Raw genomic sequence first — 21,800 nt, forward strand, 5'->3', positions numbered from 1 at the left:
CAATTAAGTTCCTCCATTTATAAAATGAGAACAAGAGAAAAAAAGTTGAATGTCACCACAAAATATTGTTCCAAAATTGTATTTTATGATTTTTATACTTAATTCTCTTTTGGAAAAATGGATATTTATTCTCACATTATTTCCTCAGCATGAGTTTCCATTACATATTTACCAAGATCATAAATAAGCCATTTACCCCTTATTTTTGACTTTAGGAATATCCTAATCTTTGGAATTGGCATATAGAAGCATTTTACATACATGTTATCAGTGTGACCCTCTTGTCATCTCAACAAGCTTAATTTTTTTTTTTAAAGCAAATTGACATTATAAAATTTGAATCTGCATTTTTGTGGGTATTTGAACTTAACATTATGTAATTTTTCATTTTTCTGTGGTATGTCTTTGTGTGTGTTATCTTTCTAGTACTTACTAGAGATGAAAAGTCTAATTTTACCTCCAGAACACATTCTGAAACGGGGTGATAGTGAAGCAATCGCCTATGCCTTCTTCCATCTTCAGCACTGGAAGAGAATAGAAGGTGCTCTTAATCTCCTACAGTGTACGTGGGAAGGCAGTAAGTATTCTTTTCCAAAGGTACTACTAATCTCTCAGACTATTAATTGCATTCCCAAACAGCCTTTTTAAATGAGATTGTCTGAGTTTCCCTATGTATTGTTTTTCAGATTGCTTTCAAAGTGAACCCAGAGGTGTTTGTTTGGTTTACTGGTAGGAGAAATACTTAATGTACTTACACTGATGCCACATTTAGGAAGAGCAAAATGAGAAACTGTTGTAGTATCTGCCGTATGTTCATTTAAATTACATATTTGTAAAGGAAAAAAATGAAAACTTACATTCCTTGATTTATAGGCTTTTTAATATGGTTGAGTTATTGTAATATTTTTTAAATTGGACTTTTGTTTTATTTTCTGATTTTACATCTTGAAACTATTTTCTTCACAACTAGTATCAATTCTTGTTCTTTTTTAAAAATCTGTTTTTTTATTGTGGTAAATTACACATAACATAAAAGTTACTATTTTAACCATTTTATTATTTTTTAAAGATTTTATTTTTAAATAATCTCCACACCCAACATGGGGCTCAAAATCACAACCCTGAGATCAAATTGCATACTCTGCCGACTGGGTCAGCCAGGCACCCCCATTTTAACAGTTTGAAAATGTACAGTTCAGTGGCGTTGTGTATATTCACATTGTTGTGCAACCATCACCATCATCTATCCCTAGATCTTTTTCATCATCCCAGTCTGAAAATTCTGTACCTATTAGACAGTAACTCCCCATTTTTTCCCTCCTCTCCAGCCCCTGGTAACCATTCTGCTTTCTGTTTCTGACTTTGACTAGTCTGGGTATATTCTATAGTGGAATCCTATAATGAGTGTTTGTCATATTAAATCAGGCTTACTTCACTAGCATAAAGTTGCAGCACGTGTCAGAAAATCATTCCTGTTTAGGGCTGAATAATATTCCACTGTATGTATATACGTACTTTGTTTATCCATTCATCTGTCAGTGGACATTTGGGTTGTTACCACCTTTTGGTTATTATGAATAATGCTGATATGAATATGGGTATTACAAGTATTTGTTCAAGTTCCTGCTTTCAGTTCTTTGGGGAATATACCTAGAAATGGAACCAGTAGCTTATATAATTCTGTGTTTAATTTTCTGAGGAACTGTCTTACTATTTTCTGTGGCAGCTGTACCATTTTATATTCCACCAGCAATGCACAAAGGTTTCTCTTTCTCTGTTTCCTTGGCAACATTTGTTCTTTTTTTTTTTTTTTAATAATAGCCGTACTAATGGGTGTGAAGTGGTATTTCATTGTGGGCTTGATTTGCATTTTCCTAATAATTAGTGTTGTTGAAATTTTTTTATGTCCTAACTGGCCATTTGTGTATCTTCTTTGGAAAACTAGATTGTTTTTCAACTAACTACCAGATCCCTTATTTGTAACTTCCTAAGATCACTTAGAAAATGAAAAAGCTTAATCAAAATATTTTGTCAGTTGAATTCTTATAATGATTGTCTTGAAAAGTACACTCCTGCTATCAATAAAAATTCAAAAATAAATTCAATACTCATTAACTAGAATTGGTTAACCCCCTCAGTTCCCAAACTTTGTACTGAGGCACCTTGGGGCATTGTAGCAAATTCACAAGCGTGCCATGGGATATTTAAAATTTTCAGTGGAAACACAGCAGTACTCAACATCTGTCAAGCATCATTCAAACTGTTAGCTCTGCATAGTTGAAGGTTTCACCATTAGGTGGCTCTCCATTCTCTATTTCTTTTGATGTCATAGCTTCGCAAAGCTGGGTTTTTCTTTTACTTTTTTTTTTTTAGATTTTTATTTATTTGACAGAGAGAGATCACAAGTGGGCAGAGAGGCAGAGAGAGAGAGAGGAGGAAGCAGGCTCCCTGCGGAGTAGAGAGCCCGATGTGGGACTCGATCCCAGGACCTTGAGATCATGATCTGAGCTGAAGGCAGAGGTTTAACCCACTGAGCCACCCAGGTGCCCCCAAAGCTGGGTTTTTCTTAATTGCTATGGTTAAAAGAAGTACCACACAAAAAAATTAATGTGGAACAGGAAATGAGGATGGCAGTGCCTAATCTGATTCCAAGGTTTTAAAAGTTATGTGGTGCCCAAGAGGTCCATACATGCCATTAGTAAGAAAATGTAATTGTTTAAAAATTAAATCATTAGAGGCACCTGGCTAGTTCAGTCGGTAGAGCATACTGCTCTTGATCTTGGGGTTGTAGGTTCAAGCCCCATACTGAGTGTAGAGATTACTTTAAAAAAATAAAATCCTTTAAAAAATGAAATAATTGTTTTCCCCTTCATTTTACATATATATATTTTTTATATTTTATATAAATATATACTATATATTTATATTTATATTTTATAAATGTATTTATATTTTATATATTTATATTTATAGATTTATTTTATATATATGTAAAAATATATATTTCCCTTTAAGTTATATGTATATGTATATACATACAAATATGTATTTTTCTTTTCCTTTAATATATATATGTATATTGGACCCACTATGCAAAGGGAACTGCTAGTTATTTCTTTCAGCCTAGGGACATCATAAACAGAGACATGAAGGGTACTGTGTATCCTTGAAGCAAGAGAATTGGGGAACTTCTGCATTAGCTGCTTGCTAAGAGTCAGGCACTGTGCTTGCCACTGACAATATGCACATTAATGAAACTGGGACTGCTAAAACTGAGGAGTGGAATGTCTTTGGGTAATTAGACTTCCTTTTGCTTTTTCTCTAGTAGTCTATAAGCTCCTCAAAGCTAGGTCCTCTATCTCATTGATCCTTTATGTATCTTCAGTGCCTGATGTTCTGCCTTGCACATAGGAGGTTTTCAGTAAATATGGAACTTACATTGCATTTCATAAATAATCTTCTTTATGAATGATTTCCTAGTGTTACCACTGATTTGTTCTGTGACTTTGGACAACTTCCTACTTTTTATTGTGGCAGAACAAAATTCATGTTTTGACAGAAGTTTATAGAGCTAAGCAGTAAAGGAAAAACAGAAACCTTATCACAATTTTTATGAATACTCAGCTAGTTGAGTAGGTGACAAAGATTCCTTCTTTAAGAAGTCTGAAAGAGCTGATGATAATCTAGATCAGGGTTGGGTAAACTCATTCTGTAAAGAGCCAGATGGTAAGTATTTAGTCTCTGTGGCTATAGCTGCGGTTATAACTACCCAACTCTTGTAGCATGAAAGCAGCATTACATAATATATAAATGAACAAGCAGGATTTTTTTTTAAGTCTTATTTATTTATTTATTTATTTGACAGAGAGAGAGAGACATCACAAATAGGCAGAGAGAGAGGGGGAAGCAGGCTCCCCGCTGAGCAGAGAGCCCAATGCAGGGCTCTATCACAGGACTCCAAGATCATGACCTGAGCTGAAGGCAGAGGCTTAACCCTCTGAGCCACCCAGGCACCCCTGAACAAGCAGTTTTAACATCTGTATTCTAATAAAATTTTATTTATAAATATATATATTGGTCCAGGTCTGGCCAATGGGTGATGCTTTGGTGACCTCTGATCTAAGTTAAATTCTGCTTATAGAAAATTTTAGTGACATCTAACACATGAAGTTAGGAGCCGTTGAGAACTCTTATAGGTTGCTAACAGTTAAGGTCACAACAGTTATACATGTGGCAATTTTATGAAGATTCCTGGAAGAAAAGGAATTCATACCCACAGAGTTAAGTCTGTTGTGTTTATAGCCAGGAGACAGAGGCAAGAAGGATCCAGCCAGCCTTATCACCCATTACTCCCTTTAGTTTTATTCCAGCCAGACCATTTTATTCTCTAAATAAATCTTATTCTTCCTCTTAGTCCTTCTTTTGCTTACTTTGTTTCTTTCATCTAAAAGTATCTCTAAAAAAATTAATAAATTCTATGTGAAAGTTTTATAAAGATATGTCTCCAAAATAGCTTCGATCTGTAGTATGGGATGAAAGTGAATCTGAATGGAATGTCAACCTGTGTATTTTTTTTTTCCTCAGCTTTTAGAATGATTCCATATCCATTAGAGAAAGGCCATCTATTTTATCCTTATCCCAGCTGCACAGAGACTGCTGATAGAGAGCTGTTACCTAGTAAGTAAATATTCTAATTTTCCTAAACTTAAAAGTACTTGTGAGATTGTTTTTCATAGTATTTTTCTCATAGTAAAACTGCCTTTGGTTGAAGTTCAGGATACTGTTTAAAATATTACTTTAGCCACTTCTTGGATATAGTTGCATAAGTTCATTCCCATGTATTTTTGGGGTAAAATGCTATGTGAGATGCAATGAAGAACACAAGAATTGAAGATATTAAAAAGAGCAGTCATCTTACAAACATTTAAAGAAGTAATAATACCAATCCTTCACAAACTCTTTTCAGAAAAGAAAGGGAGAAAGAACACTTACCAGCTTATTTGTGAGACCAGTATTACCCTGATACCGAAACCAAAGACATTACAAGAAAACTATAGAACGATATCCCTCATAAATATAGACACAAACATGGTCAACAAAATATTAGCAAACTGAATCCAGCCACATATAAAAAAGATTATACTCCAGAGCAAGTGGGATTTACCTCACAAATGCAAGTGTTTTAACATTTCAAAAGGCAATGCGTCATGTTAAGAGAATACATGACAACAGATGCAGGAAAAGCGGCTGACAAAAAAATCCAACAACCATTCATGGTAAAAATTTTGAACAAACTAGGAATGAAAGAGAATTTCCTTAACCTGACAAACAGCATCTATGAAAACCCCACAGCTGACAGTATCCTTAATGGTGATTTTATGATTTAAACACTGAATGCTTTCTCCCTAAGATTAGGAATAAGGCAGGGATGTCTGCTCTCCCCACTCCTCTTCAGCATTGTACTGGAGATCCTAATCAGTGCAATCAAGGCAGAAAAAAATAAATAAATAAAAGGAATTCATGTTGGGAAGGAAGAAGACCTGTCTTTATTCACAGATGACATCATGTTCTCTGTAGGAAATCCTAAGAAATTCATAAAAATACTTTAGATCTAATAAACAAGTTCAGCAAGTTTGCAAGATATAATATCTGCATATAAAACTTAGTTGCATATTTATATACTGGCAGTGAATAATCAGTCCAAAAATGAACTTTAGAAAACATTTCTAATCACAGTAGCATCAAAAAGAACAAACAGTTTAGGAATGACTTAACAAAAGAAGTATGTGTCTTGTATGCTAAAAACAATGTAATTTTCTGGGAGAGATTAAAGAAAATCTAAGTAAATGGAGAGACCTTCCATGTTTATTAATTGGAAAACCCAATATTATTTATATGGCAATTCTCTCCAAATTGATCTATAGATTCAATACAATCCCTACTAAAATCCCAGGAGGGATTTTGCAAAAACTGAGAAGCTGACCTCAAAATTTATATGGAAAGGTATGACACTCAGAATAGCCAAAACAATCTTTACGAAGAATGAAATTGAAGGGACTACACTTTCCAGTTCTAAAAAGAGCAGTCACGGACTTAGGGGCAGAACCAGATGTATATAGGGTTATGATCTCTGAGAGTCTCATTGAGTCCTTGCTTTCAGGAAGCCAGACCTCAAAAGAATGATCTATACTTATTTGTCTCAGCTGCCTTATCCACTACTCTTCTTCCCTGTGAACTGGTAAATTTATGTGTAACTTTTCTTTTTATGATTTAACCAATAAGTAAGCATGCTGAAGGTTATAAACACTAGCACCATATTTCCTTAGGTGATATAAACCCACGCCACAGTTTTTACAGTTCTGGGGCCATTAGAACTCAAGTCAAAGAAGGAAAGTTGCAGTTTTACAGCCAACAAACATAGTGAGCTGAAAAGTCCAAACAAACAGATGAAAATATAGGAGAGATTATGGAAATCGAGTATGCTGATCTTTTTCTCCCAGGGTCTTTTATTTTCTTCCATCCTCTGAGATAAGTTATCTGTTTTTCTTTGAACTCTCAAAGTACTTCGTGTACTTCTTAACCTCCCCCTTCTAGATTGTAAACTTGGAGGCCAGGATTCTCTTTATCATCCCTCTATGCATCTCTATAATGTTCACAGTGAAAATTGATATTCAGTAAATATTTTAATTAGTCAAATTTATTAATTTCTTTCTTTTTTTTTTGTTTCAGAGGTAGAGTTTAGTGATTCATCAGTTGCATATAATACCACTGCTCATTACATCAAGTGCCCTCCTTAATGTCATAAATGGGCCAAATACATTGCTAGTACCCAGCAAAAATATTAAATTTTAGTACCTTTTCCTCCTTATCCTACTCCAAACTCCTGAACTGCTCACGAGTTAATAGAAAAACTGATAAACCATGTGTTAAGTGCTGCATATATGAGATAGATTATAAGGAAGCTGGAATGGGGAGTGCCTGTCTATCTAAGGCCAGGGATGATTCCCAAATCTGACTTGATTGACTTGAAGAATGGGAAATCCATTATACAGCAGGGGGAGCGGGTTTGGGAACAGGAGTGCGGGGAAGTAAATAAATTCAGGCTTTGAGTATGTTGCATGTATACCAGATATGTGTGTGTGTGTGTGTACATGTGTATGAACGCATTCTTAAATATTTTATTATATAATCTATTTAGTACCTATATATACACACATTTTAATTTTTTATATCTCTAAATAATATGTGGGCCTAAGATATATTTATAAGATATATATGTATATAAATACATGTACATTATATAAATAGTAAATGTTGTAGGTATTCTTTGGGTAATAGCTGTTTTAAACTTCAAAGGAATTTGATAGGAGAAGACTGGATTATCTCAAAGAATCCAAAGGCAGCAATTCTAGTCAGACCTCAGAAGGCACTAGAACCAGAAACTAGAAGGCTATCAGGATTTCTAGGAGTCAGTTATCTGTATATCTCTATCTCTGGCTGCCTTTTTCTGTCTCTCCTGTTCACACTTCTCTTTTTCTCCTTTCCCAACTCCATCTCCTCTCTGTATGAGCTCTCATTTCTGCTACTCTCAGTGTGTCTGCTTCATTTTTCTGTCTTTGTCATTCAGCTTTCCCTTCTTAGACACTCATGTACCAAACTTGATGCCCTTACATGGCTCTACTTTACACATCATCAGTTCAAGCAAATAATATACCATGAATAAGATCTCAGTCCAGCTTCTAAAACTTCTGGAAGAGAGAGAGCATGGATTTATCCAGGTGTTTATTCCTGGTGTAGTTAGCTGTGGCCTAGGGACAGAGTCAGGTTGTATAAACAGGACTCCTGGGGGCTCCACTCTCTCTTTCTCTCTGCATTGCTCTACATCACCAAACCAACTTGGGAATCCTCATTTTCTGGGCATGGATGAAATCACTAAAGGAGACTGTGTAGGTGAGAAGTAAACTCAGAGTGGAACCGTGAGGGCACAAAAATGTTGAAGGAATGGGTGGCTGATAAGGTGTTGGGAAGATTCATTGAAGGAGTGGTCAGAGAGACAGGACAAGAACCAGAACTAGATAGGCTAGGAACTAAAAGGAGGGAAAAATTTCCAAGTGAGGAGGAGTATCTGATATCAAAGAAGGTGATTACTACGAAGAATCCATTAACTCTGGCAATTAGAAGGTCATTAGTGAAAGAAATTTTGTTTTCTTTCCTACAGTGGTGCTGGTAGTAGTTGTTCTTGTTGTTTTTCCATTTATAGAAACAAGGATATTTAAGCAAAGAAATCAGTCTTTGGAATTATGGAACATCAATATGCACGAGTGTATTATATTAGGTTAATACGTTTAGCCTAATATAATGCCTCCCCCAAATCATTACAAAAGTTCCCTGATATAAGGCCAATTTTACATAGTAATATGAATAAAATCAGGGTAATTATTATGTACTGCCAGAGTCACAGGCTACAAGAATGGAGAGTTTGCTTTTTTTTAGCAGGCCTTTATTATTTCTAGAGTACTTGCACATTTGCAAATCCAGGAGGTAGAAGAGGAGGGATATGCTGGGGGTTTTGTTTGATTATATTATTTGTTCTGAGAGCATTTGTCTGTCTCAGACTGTGGTAGAATGCACACATTTTTAATAATGTGGAGTTCTAATACCCAGGAGTACTTAATGTTTTTTTGTTTTCAATTCTCCTTCAACCTTGATATGACTTACAGCATTCTGGAATTTGCTTATGAACCTCATAAGTTCAGACTTGAACTATTCCCTTAGTTCACATAGCTATTTAGTTGTCTTTTATGCCTCCTGATAAATTTTTCTCTACAAGCCAGTGATGAAATTTGAACTTTACGTCCAAGGGAGTGTTTCTGTACTAGTCATTCATTATACTGATGTATTGGCCAAACATTGACTGACAGACGAATCTACAGAAAGCAGTCCAAGGGGCACCTGGGTGGCTCAGTGGGTTAAGCCTCTGCCTTCGGCTTGGGTTGTGATCTCAGGGTCCTGGAATCGAGCCCCGCATCGGGCTCTCTGCTCCGCGGGGAGCCTGCCTCCCCGCCCTCTCTGCCTACTTGTGATCTCTCTCTGTATCAGATAAATAAATGGAATCTTAAAAAAAAAAAAAAAAAAGAAAGAAAGAAAGCAATCCAAAAAGAAAAAATTAGGTGTCTCCTATAATATAAAAGGCTTGTATTTTAGGAAGTTATCTTAAAGCTATATTGTTTAAGTTATCTTATCATATAAGTTATCTTAAAGCTATATCGTTTTCTACCTTATAAAGTGGAAATAATACTATCTCTTAAGGCTGTTGAAAAAATAAAATTAATATAAATTAAAGCACTTTGTAAATCATAAAATGCTATACAGTTTAATTAATTATCAGTGTTGCTGTCTCTCACATGATAGGAATTTTAGTAAGCATTGATATACATAAGTGTTCCTGTCTTTGCAAGTACCATAGCTTATTTCCTTGGTTTGCTGGAAGAAGTTGACCTCTTATGTTTGAGGGACAGGGCAAAAGGGACTGCAGGTTTTTTGGGTCCTGAAAATACAATGTTGTCCACAGCTTCTAATGTTTATAACTTTTTTTAAAAAAAATTCAGATTTGGTGTGCTTTTACTTTAAATGTGGCTCAAGCCTGTGGAAATTTTCTGGATTTTTAATGAGTTCAGTTTTTGGCTTATACTTTTAAGCATAGTATAAGACATAAAAAATATGGCTACCAAAGGAAACTTAGGTGTAATCTTCTCTGTGAATCATTATGTTGAAAAAAAGTGAAATTTATAGCTGACCTTGATTCAGCACTGAATTAGTCATCCCTTACTTATGCAGGATATTACATCAGGAATTCCTGGGTTTGTGTCCAGCCCTAAGCAGTCAACTTCCTGGACTAATGAAGTCCCAGAATAGTTCTCAGTTTAACAGATATTTATTGAGCACCTACTGTGTGCCAAGCATGGTAATAGGCTCATGTCAGCATTGGTATTCAGGTATTTTCAATCAAATTTCAAGTAAGATATAAGTACTTGAATACTATTAGTAATGAAATATCCAGTCCTTAGTAAAATAATACCTGAGTTAATGTGGGAATGTGATAAGATAAGACAAGGGACTTCATTTATGCTCAGAATCCTAGGGCTTTGGTGTTCTGGTTCAATTTTTATGGTGCTCTATGAAATGCCATACGTAGAACATTTATTAATAACTGGGTAAAATTATGGCTCTGGGAAATCTGCAACCACACTTCTGTCTCTCGAACTCCTGAAGAGAAAGAATTATGACAACTCACATTTAGGGACTTACAGTGTTCATCATAACAACTCCATAGCAACTAGGAGAGGGCTTAGCAGCTTATTCATGATCACACAGCTAATAAGTGACAAAGCTCTTTTTCAAACCACCTCAGCATGACTTTACAATTAGTGTTCTTTCCCACGATGCCATCCTATTCCCATCGCTGGCACAGTCATCTGGCTCTGTAGATACACCGTTGCTGCTGGAATAAATAATGGATAACTTTCTTCTGCCTTACTTAGCCAGAGATGCCTTGTTCTTTTTTAAAACAATTATTTTCCTTTTTAGTTTCAAACGTTGTTTGAAAATACCAAAACTGGCTTACACTATATTTATTCTCCAATAAAATCCATTTCTACCTTTTCTCCCTTGCAGCCTTTCATCATGTTTCTGTTTACCCAAAGAAGGAGCTTCCTTTTTTCATCCATTTCACAGCAGGACTGTGTTCTTCTACAGCAGTGATAGCTCTTCTCACACACCAGTTTCCTGAAATCATGGGTGTTTTTGCTAAAGCTGTAAGTATGATCTCAAGGACTTGTGTAGAGTATTTGTAAAACACATAAGAAACCATCTCTGATCTGTTTGTGCTAAACCAGCTGATCAGGGGAAGATGTTTGTTACCGTAAATTACAGGAATTGATTTGTCAAGTAGCTCCATAAATATGTCAAACATAAGTTTTTGGTAACTTGAGCTTTATTTTTGTTGCTTAAAAGTTTAAAGAATACAATGGTACAACATGATAAAGTTGGTCTTTGTAGATCACTTTTGGTGGTAAATATAGCGCTGTTCCTAGCTAAGGAATAACCCAATTCTTTTCAATTCTTTCTTTTTGGCATTTAAAAAAAAAATCCCTATTTGGGAAACAATTTCCTATTTCAATTTTTCCGTTTAAATGAAATAATTAATGATAAAGTCTGCTGATGGAGAGTAAGTAGGTAAGATGGACAGATGGAGCATTCGCCTGGGTACAGAATGTGCTTCTTTACTCAAAGCTTCTCACTGTTGTATCTGTGTGTTCTTAATTGGCCTTCCCCAACCTTGGGTGTAGAACCATGGATAGACCTTTATTCTCATTTTTTCCTTTAATTTGAACTACTTCCCCATTTCCTGAGCTGAGTCTAGATGGTATGTGAAGACTGATATTAGAGAGACTATCCCACGATTATTTACTCTTCTACACAAACTTAGTAATTAATGTCACTGGCTCAAAGTAAAATTACCAAAGAGAAGTCCCTTTAAGTTGATAAGCCTTTAAAAAAAGGTCTTTTTTTAAAATTAACATATAATGTATTATTTGTTTCAGGGGTACACATCTGTGAATCATCAGTCTTACACAGTTCACAGCACTCACCATAGTACATACCTTGTCCATCACGCAGCCACCCCATCCCTCCCATCCCCCTCTCCTCCAGGAGCCCTCAGTTTGTTTCCTGAGATTAAGAGTCTCTTATGGTTTGTCTCCTTCTCTGGTTTCATCTTGTTTCATTTCTTCCTCCCTTCCCCTATGATCCTCTGTCTTGTTTCTCAAATTCCTCATATCAGTGGGATCATATGATAATTGTCTTTCTCTGATTGACTTATTTTGCTTAGCATAATACTCTCTAGTTCTATCCATGTTGTTGCAAATGGCAAGATTTCATTTTTGATGGCTGCTTAATATTCCATTATATATATAGATACCACATCCTCTTTATCCATTCATCTGTTAATGGACATCTGGGTTCTTTCCATAGTTTGGCTCTTGTGGATACTGATGCTATAAACACTGGGGTGCATGTGCCCCTTCGGATCACTATGTTTGTATCTTTAGGGTAAATACCCAGTAGTGCAATTGCTGGGTCGTAGGTAGGGTAGCTCTATTTTCAACTTTTTCAGGAACTTCCACACTGTTTTCCAGAGTGGCTGTACTAGCTTGCATTCCCACCAACAGTGTAGGAGGGTTCCCCTTTCTCACATCCTCACCAACCCCTGTTGTTTCCTGACTGGTTAATTTTAGCCAATCTGAGTGGTGTGAAGTGGTATCTCAGTGTGGTTTTGATTTGTATTTCCCTGATGCCGAGTGATGTTGAATACTTTCATATGTCTTTTGGCCATTTGGATAAAAATGGGTCTTTCTTATACAACTTCACATTTTCAAACACAGAAGGAAAATGCTAATTCATTTTAGTCCCAAATCAAAAAGCACTGGGAACTGTAGAAACACTAGCCCTTACTCAGCAATGTAATTTCTGTATTTTTCTCTATATGCATCTGTTCTAACTCCCTGTTTCCTCACAATCTTTTTTGCTGCCTTAAGAACAGTTTATTTGGTGCCTTAAAGATTAGTTGGTTTTCTTCTGGCACCAGGAGTAAAAGCACTGGTTTCCCTTTTTCCCTGAAGGTCAGCTGCATAATGTGTTAAGTTGCCACTGGCAGTAGGCCTAGCAGTCTGATACTACATTGATTCTGGGTCAGTCTTCAAGGAGAATGACTTTCCACTATTGTTCAGGGAGTATAGATATTTGGGTTGGAAACTGACTGTTTCCTTTCGGTGTAAAAGCGAAGTGTAGTGATCATACGGCAACTGTTGTTCGCAGTGGTGCTGGCTGGGGAGTGAGTGCATCTCAAACTGAGATGACCTTATGTGTACTCTGGCATGGAAAAAAATTGACTGGAAAGGGAATCCCATCCATTTAAGAACTGGAAAAATATATGCAGCTGTGTATTTGAGATCACAGGCAAGCGGTGGGAGGGATGGTCCTTGGAGTTCTCTCAGGGCATTGGAAAGGAGGTAAAATGGAGTGAGGGAGAGATTTAGAATCTAGAATCGATATGTAGCATATGTTAGTCGTGTACTTCCATGAGATACCTGTTAAAATTAGTGCAGGGTGCATTCACCGTCCGCTGTAGCCATCAATGTTAGTATGTAGTATCTGTCTTTATCTGAGACATGGCTGGCGCTCCAAGAGAATCTGGAAGATTACATAGCACAGGCTCCTTAGCACTCCTCTAGCAGAGTCTGAGAATGAGTAATTGTACATTTTAAACTGAAAGCTTCTTTTTTAGACCAAAAGTTATTAATCTACTGTGGTTCTAGGTAGTGAGCAATAAACAGGCATTTATTTACCATCCTTAGATATTTGTATAGTTGGTCGCATATAGTTAAAAATGTGCCTCACAGCAAACTTTTATAGCCACATTTTATCCGGTGGCCTTTACATGTTTTAGTTCCTAAAAGCTAAATATTTACTCAAGGTACCTGCACACCAATATTTGCCATGCAGCAGTACCAAGGGCAGGTTCCATTGAAGAATTTATGAAAAGTGATTACATGTAGGCAATCCTCAGATTATAAACACAGCGTAAAAATGCCTACCAGCCGGCTAGCCAGGAGGGAGCTAGGGGCTCAAATTCTACTTCTTTCCCTATTTACTTAATGGCCTATGCAGTAGGAGCTTCACCATCACCCAGAAACTTGTTAGAAAGCAGAACCTCTGGTGCCACTAGCAACTTCCTGAATCTGCATTTTAGCAAGACCCGCGGGTGATCATATATGCACTTTTAAAACTTGAGAAGCCCTGCTGTCCTCTCCCTGCAACAGGAGGAATTTATATGGCCTGGAGAGTGCCACCTCTTCCAGGTAGAGAGGCGCAGCGTTACGGGATAGCAATGAGCATAGGCTCTGGAGCCAGACTGCTTTCCTTTGAGTTCCAGCCCTGACACTTACTATCTGTGCAACTTCGGGTAAGTTACTTAACCATTTCTCCCCCTCATAGGCACTTGTGAGGGTTAGATGAGTTTAAAATATGATAGGTGTTTAGAACCATGTCTGTCCACAATAGAAACTAGGGAAGTGTTACTCTTGTCGCCACCCATCATTGTCATCATTATCACCAAAGTGCAGCTGTGATGAGAAATCCTAACCCCCTCACGGTTGGGAGGAGCTGTGTTCTGCTAGTAAACTCAAAATGTATTTTCCCATAGAAATTGCAGTATAAATGGTGGCTAGGTGTCATTTAAGCAGTACTGCTGGTACATTATGTGTATTTGTACCACCAAAAGTGGAGAAATGTTTCAGGTTGTAGGTCCTGGCAAACTGCCTTGTAGAACATCAAATATTGACAAATTGCAAACTGCCTATGTTAGGATTTTCAATTAGGTCAGATATTTGATAGCCAAATATAATGGAAATTAATCTATTTAGTCAGGCAAAGCAATTTAAGAAAATTGCCTAAATTTTTTCCATTGTTATCATGGTCTCTTCCTCATCTGATATATTTTTATATTAGCTCATATGATAGACTAAATTTAATCTGAATTTGTGAAAATACGTTTGTTACAAAAATTGCTTTTTTGTGAAACAAGGCACTAGGGATTAATGGTTTTTATAATCCTCACTGTGCCTCAGATTGAGATAAATGGAAGAGTAATTAGAATGGTTAGTGGTTTTAGTGCCCTATCTTTTGCATGTACGAAGCTGTGTGGAATAAGACTTCAGTTTCAGCAAGTTAGGGCTTTCTTTCTTGATTTTTCTCCTGGCTGAGATGAAAACCAAGTCTGACATTCGACATAGAGCAATAAAAAAAAAAAAATTGCATAAATCCCTGGAGATGTGGAATGTGCTGATATCAGAGCTGATACTCTCCAAGACCAGAATTCCTGAAAAAGGAAAAAGTGCTTTTAAGTGGTAGGTCATTTTCTCACCTGCTTTGAAGCCTGCTGGGTTAAATATGAGAGTTCAAAGTAAGGGTAGCCAGCAAACCAAATGAACTGGAATCTGATTCTGCTTATCTGAAAGGAGCTTCTTTATTTAAGAGCAGCACTGCCCTCTCCTTAGAGAACCAATCTTCATCTAGCCTGGCCCCTTTCATTTCTCTCCTGCAAGAAAAGCTTTCTTCTTACTAAGTCTTGGGAGGGCGTTATCACAGCAGTGAAGACTATAGATGGTCTTTGGAGGTTTCACTGACTTACTGATGAATTCAGGCTTGTAACATGTGATTTTAGTACTTTGAATTCAGAAGTGTGTTGGCATATATAAAAACCCCTAGTTGGGTTTTAATGAAATAGAATAGCTAGCCTTTGCAACCTGGCAGAAAAAGGTGTTAGTGGGCAAAGATAGGGATCAGAAAGATTCCCAAATAAATAGTTTGTTTCACTAAAGCAAAACTTTGTTGAAATCTGTTTCACTGAACACATACTGTAGCTGTGCTGAGGTGGGAATGGGCCCTGTTTCCACATATTTTTACTAATCTTTATGTGGGAAAATGTGGTTGGACATGCCAGTGATGAATTTCTGAGCAACTCATAATTGGCTGGCTCCAGTGTAACTAAGGCCTAACAATCTGCTTGATTAATTCTTTAAGGACTACATTAGCCAAGTTGTATGATTTCCAAAGATATAGAAGGTCAGATGTTATGCTAACAAAAGACCTTTCTACGGAGTGTTCCACTGGGATTTCTTCAGCCCCTTCCCAAAAATAATTAACATTTTTCTCCCCAAATTACATTTAAAAAAATAATAAGCAGAAATAAATGCCAAGTATGCTTTACTGAATAGGGATCAAAACTTTTGAGGTTTGTACACTATTCTCATCATTTTTTTTTTTTCAGGGCAAAGACCGTCTTCATACCTAGGGGAGTTGATAGATAAGTATAATTTTATATTGATATATACCAGTGGAAAAATATATTATTTCCAAAGGTTCCTAATTTTCCATTGTTATAACCATGACATGAAACCTGTTCGTAGGAGGAAGTGATTTTTTATATTCTCCATCTGATTTCATTCATACTAAAAATCTTTGAAAGTTGTATCCCTCTTTATTAAATACTTAGGGCCACATTCAGAAATTCAACCAACAAGTAAAACAAGTTTCTTCAGTTTGTTTGAAAATGGATTACTTTTCAAACCTGTGAGACTTCTTTAGTTCCTAAGAACTGACATAGTTCTTAAAACATTTTGAATTGCAACCAAGCTTGTAGTCCCACAAAATATTTTTCTGTAACCATACTATTTCCACAGCAGTATATCTGAGGCATTTCCCAGAGATCATACTGATAACAAAAGGAGCCCATTGAGTGACAGGTCAAAACATTTTGTATGCTTACATTTTTGTTCTCTTGCTAGTGCCACTGAATTCAGTCGTTATTTGGGCAGTCTAGCATATTCCTATTTTGATTTTCTTAATTAATTGGGATATTTCTATCAAGAGAAAAGATGTTCTCTACTTCTATTAGGGGTATTTCTCATGCTTCATTCTGATTGTTCTTCAAAAAGAACCAGACTGAAGTTTGTGATATTGCTGTTACACTTCTTTATCCATTTTTTCTGAGTACTAAACTCTTCTTTACAAAGAGGAGGAAAAAAGAATAAAAGGCAAGACAATGTACTTTTTAATGCATGTTTATACCCCTTCCCCAGGGTTTCCTTCAGTTGTGAAGTTTGTGGAAAACATGTTCTTTCCCTATTAACATGTGCCTGTCAACTGTGAAGTTCACAAAAGCTTTTCCTGAATTTATTTGGCAGTATATTTAACCATCCTTTCCCCTTCAAAGCAACGTCCCAGAGTCAAAGTTGAGGACATCCTGTCACTAATTGCTACTGATAGACTGATTGCTTAATCATTAGCACTTGGGGCAAACGGACTGCCTTACGGTTTTCAGAAGACTGGTGCTTAGATATTGATGTCGGTTGCTTATTCCCAAACCCATTACACAAGTGATACTAGAATTCATATCAGGAAACCTACTGATTTTTCTTTTAGAAAACATCTTTGTTTTTGCAGACCCAGCGCAGTCCCCTAAATGGAGAGAATAATGGGATACAGAATAAAATTATAATCTTGAGGAATAGTTTTTATTGGCTTCTTTCTTTAGTTATTATTTATTTATTTATTTTTAAAAATTTATTTATTTGACAGAGAGAGAGATCACAAGTAGGCAGAGAGGCAGGCAGAGAGAGAGAGGGAAGCAGGCTTCCAGCCAAGCAGAGAGCCCGAGGCAGGGCCCCATCCCAGGATCCTGAGGTCACAACCGGATCCGAAGGCAGAGGCCCAACCCACTGAACCACTCAGGCGCCCCTACTGGCTTCTTTCTTGAGTCAAGCTTTGCTCCTTCTCCCACCAATCAAATTTGTAATGCTCAAGAGAACTAAATTTGTATGACTACTTAATATATTATGATTCTAAACCAGGAGTAATTTAGGTTTCAGTTAGTTATTATCTTTGTTCTTAAGAGTATATACTTAGACTCTCATTTTTTTCTTAACTGAGCCATTGGAGGACAGATTGTGGTTTTCCAATGTTTTAAATGGGGAAGTTTGAGTCATTCAAGTTAAGTGACTTGCTTAAAATCACACAATAGATAGCCCTTTAGTCATGATATATATTTTTGGTTTCAATAATATGTCAGTTCACAACTTAGAGCAGAACAAGTACAAAAGAATACATTTTAAACAAAATAGTAATGCTGAAGGGATATAGAATGATGGAGTGGTGATAGTGCAGTGGTTTTGCTAGGGAAGTCTTCCTACAGGAGATGAATTTGGAGAAGAGTTTTAAATGAAAAGGCCGATACAGATTTTCAGAAAATAGAAAAGACATTTAGGTTGCAGAAATGCTTCAGCAAAACAAAAACATCAGTAGACCAACTACCTGGAGAACTCTTCCCTCTTTACAGCATAAGCCTATTTGATGAACTCTGATGCTTTAAAATAAAGAATGCCCATTTGTTTTTTTGTCTTTCAAATTGGTTCGCTTTAATTTCATTCCTTTTCTTGCTAGTAAGCCTCTTAAGAATGAAGAACACTGGTCATTCCATCACATACTTAGACAACAGTATAAAAAACTTCAGCCTATCTAACTCTCTGAATGTACAGTAATACTAAAGAAACAGTAGGCACCGGTTTGTAAAGATTCAGAGGGAATTTAATCAACTCTCTGAAATGGTAAAAAAAAAGAAACTTAATTTAAATTACAAATGTAAACCCCATGTTTCAATATCATTCTTCTTTCAAAATCAGAGGGTAAGTTTGTGAAGGATTATTTGGGGAAGTTTAACTGAACAGAATAAACTTTTGGTCTAAAATATAACTTGTGTGTATTTTCTGGTTAACATGGGAATTTTAGGTAGCAGGTGTACTTCTAGTAGTTGTATTAGTAAGTAGGAAACTTAGGTATGTTTCTTAATGTTGATGAGGCCTCAATACAAGATTAGCTATTTTTAGTATTCTTTCTGAATTTGAGGAAAAAATAAAATTATCTGTCTTAGCTCTCTGATGACATTAAGATTGCCTTATGTCCATCTCTAACAGCCAGCTTCGAGAAAATAAATTACTTGGGTTTCAGATGCTGCTCGACAAAATTAAGAGAACTCCTATTCAGTTAACTGATATTCAGACCACGTAATCACCCTCTCATTTCATCCTATAATTTCAAGTGTTCTGAAAATGAAACGTATATATTCTTCAAAGTGTAGGAAAGGGCTCTATTCTTACTGAGCACTTGTAAATTACTAGTAGGAAATACAGCGAGAGAAGCAGTTTAGGGAAGAATTCAGAAAGGAGCATATTCTCACACCCTTTGCTAGGAACGTGCCAGCTCTTGTTTTCATCTATTCAAGATACGGGAGTCCCACTTTCTTTGTGAAGCCAGAGTTCAAGCTTTGACTCCCAGGTAGCGGCAGCTTTACAATTAAATTTAATCCTTTAGTGTTTGTTAGACTCCTATCTAGAGTATAGCTGCAACCATTCTTGGCAGGCAAACACATTGCTGTGTTTCCTGCAATCACAGTGAGATAGAAGAATGTTCTCTGGCTGGGGTGTGGATGAAGGCACTTTACTAATCTTATGCATAATTCATCCTTGGTTGCCGGGGTACTCAGAGTTGAAACTTTGCCCTCTGATAAAATTCAGCTGGATTTCTTATTTACTTGACTCTGATCCCTTTGGATTTAGCCCTTACTGGGAGCCTGGGGATTCTAATTCAGCTAAGCCCTAGCTGTGTAGACTTTTCTTATTAATTTGCTCTGGATGTATTTTAGCTCTTGTTCAGACCACCGTAAACAACAACCGCAACAACAGCTGCACTAAAGAACGTGTAGCTTAGAGGCCAGGAGACCCTGAAAAGATTTCTTCTTTCGGTATTGGCTGATTGACTGGACTCCAATAGGGCTTATCTTAGTTTGTTTTCAAAGTGTAGTTTTTAAAGAGCCTCCGCATTTAAAACTACGTAAACTCTCGTTCTATAGCATGCCACAGTGTGGTAATGATTATTCTGTAATGTACTCCACATTTTCAGCATTCGCCTTCATTATGTTAAGATGTTACTACGGATGGATCTATTCCTTTCTCCATGCAGCAAGCAGATACATGTTGGGCACCTTCATGGAGAATGAGGTACAGTGTGTGTTCACAGGTAACTCGTAGTCTAGCAGCAGGGGGTTTGAGACAGGCAAGGGATCTATTAGTACAAGACAGAAGCTACTGCTACAGCAGTAGATTGGCTTACCCTTGCATGTTTATTCATTTGACTGGAAGTGACTGGGGAATTATTTTCACGTGCCTCACCTAAGATGTAGTGACCTAAAAAATCATTCTAGACTCAGAGAGGACTTTCCCTTTCAGAAGACTCTGTTTAGTTAGGAGCCCTTTCGGTCACACAAGGAAGATAGAAAGAGGAGCCTCTATTCTCTTCCAAACATGAGGCATGTAGGACTTCATCTTAACACCTAACTGACCAAGTGCATATTTTTATAAACAGTGGTATTCATTATGTTTTCCTGAATAGTTTAAACTTTGTCAAAAAGTGAAGTGTTCCACAAATCAGAACTTAAGTAAGAGATGTCTCGCCTCAGATTCACGTATCAGCTGCCATGAGACAAAAGCCTCTCGTGGTTTTACATTTTCATCACCCTCTTTCGTGTCCTCTCATCCCTATTAATGACAGATTGATAAGAGGTAAGGGCCATTCTGGTTTGGAAAATGAAACAGCGCAGTATCATGGTGAAGCAGAATGGGATAGTAAGAGTTAGGTCATGTGAGCAAGATGGGAAAGAGCCACTACAGAATTTTCCAGAGCCTACTGTTAACGTCAAAGCTGCATCCTCCAGTCAGTCACTGATTCTGAAAATCGGAACATATGTTCATTTTTAAAAAATAATAAAAGGATATTGGGGTAGGCACTGAAATAGGGACCTTTTCTTTCTCTCTCAAGCTGAATTTTGATGATCGATTCTACATCCTGCACAGTTATACCTTTTTATAGGGGGAACCACCAAGATTTTCTAAGTAACTACAAAATATTTCCAATCTTTATTGGCTCACTTAAGTATATGTGCTAACTGATCATTGGGGATATGACCTTGGAATACATATTTCAAAATAGGCACATGACATGTCTGTCCTTAGGGAGCTTATAATAATTAGGCATGTCATCAATAAATATGGTAATGTGATGGAAGTATATAGAGTAGAATAGTGGGCCCAAAGAGTATACTGATTTAACTCGGTGTGGCAGTAGAAGAAAGGAAGTGGGACAATTTGAACAATGACTTGGAGACAGAAGACTACAGATGAGGCTTTGGAATTTACTGCTGATTGTTAGTTCTCTAGCAATCCATCCAAGCTTACTATATCTGCTGGTATAAATAGAAATTATTATTCTTTGGGTGGGTTAACAGAATATGTATCTCCAAATAGTGAATTAGATGCATGATAGCATCTTCCAACTCAGAAGTCTGATTTGTAACATGCTGGTAAGGAGGCACATTCATATTTCTGGGTTGTAAGGAGCCCACTCTCATCCATTCACCTATGTTCCCATGTAGACTAGACCATGTCTGCCAGTATTAGGTCTCTAGAGAAAGAGTTAAGTCAAAAGTCAACTCTAGGCCCTCTGAACCCCTGGCTACTACCTACTCCTATGGGACTTGGACAAAGATAATGGACACAGTTACTTAACTTTTTTTTTTTTTTTTTAACTCCTAGCTTTCAGGTGGCATTGAGACTAATCATATCTCTTGTTTGGCCTCAAGTTCCATATTAAGTTGTTTTTTTAATTGCTTTTGAGCAATAACTTTTCTTTGGTTGCTTAACCAGTCATACAAGTTGAGGCTTTTGTCTTGATGTCTATTTTATGCTAGCTGCTCTGGGAGAACAGATGAAAAATAATAAGTCAGTTAGATATTTTAAGAGTATCAAAATCCCTTCCATTCAGAAATGTAAATAAAATAACCAGCATGAGCAATCAGCTTTTGTCAGATTCCATGGGTTTATGTTACATAGAGAAATTATAGTGCAACCTGAAACATGCTTCTTAATGAATTCATAGTGGTGTCACAGTTGAATGTAAACCCTTGAGCTTTTCTATTGTGAAAGGTTTCAGAAATCACCTTTTATAAACTGCCTAGGGAAGGAGGAAAAAACTAAGATGATACCAACAAATGCTGTCACTGTGTAAGTGGCTGCTTCCTAGCACCAGACTGTGCCAATTAAGTAAAGCAAACACTTGGGATACTGTTCACC

General features: G+C 36.7%; 1 protein-coding gene across 5 annotated transcripts in view; it reads left to right on the top strand.

Annotated features, from left to right (window-relative positions):
• The window catches only part of ST7L (suppression of tumorigenicity 7 like), a 110,965-nt gene that overhangs the window by 46,864 nt on the left and 42,301 nt on the right, over positions 1-21,800 (top strand). For 2 of the 5 annotated variants that reach the window (XM_032881436.1, XM_032881437.1), the window contains 3 exons: positions 427-577; positions 4,585-4,677; positions 10,675-11,408. In XM_032881436.1, coding sequence (XP_032737327.1) covers positions 427-577; positions 4,585-4,677; positions 10,675-10,853 — 423 coding nt within the window. In that variant the 3' untranslated portion in view covers positions 10,854-11,408. Of the gene's footprint in view, positions 1-426; positions 578-4,584; positions 4,678-10,674; positions 11,411-21,800 lie in introns of those variants that run through there. The other 3 variants (XM_032881438.1, XM_032881435.1, XM_032881434.1) reach the window with 3 other exon arrangements.

Source organism: Lontra canadensis, unplaced genomic scaffold, assembly GCF_010015895.1.
Source record: "Lontra canadensis isolate GAN:19392208 unplaced genomic scaffold, GSC_riverotter_1.0 scaffold75, whole genome shotgun sequence".
NCBI lineage: Eukaryota > Metazoa > Chordata > Mammalia > Carnivora > Mustelidae > Lontra > Lontra canadensis.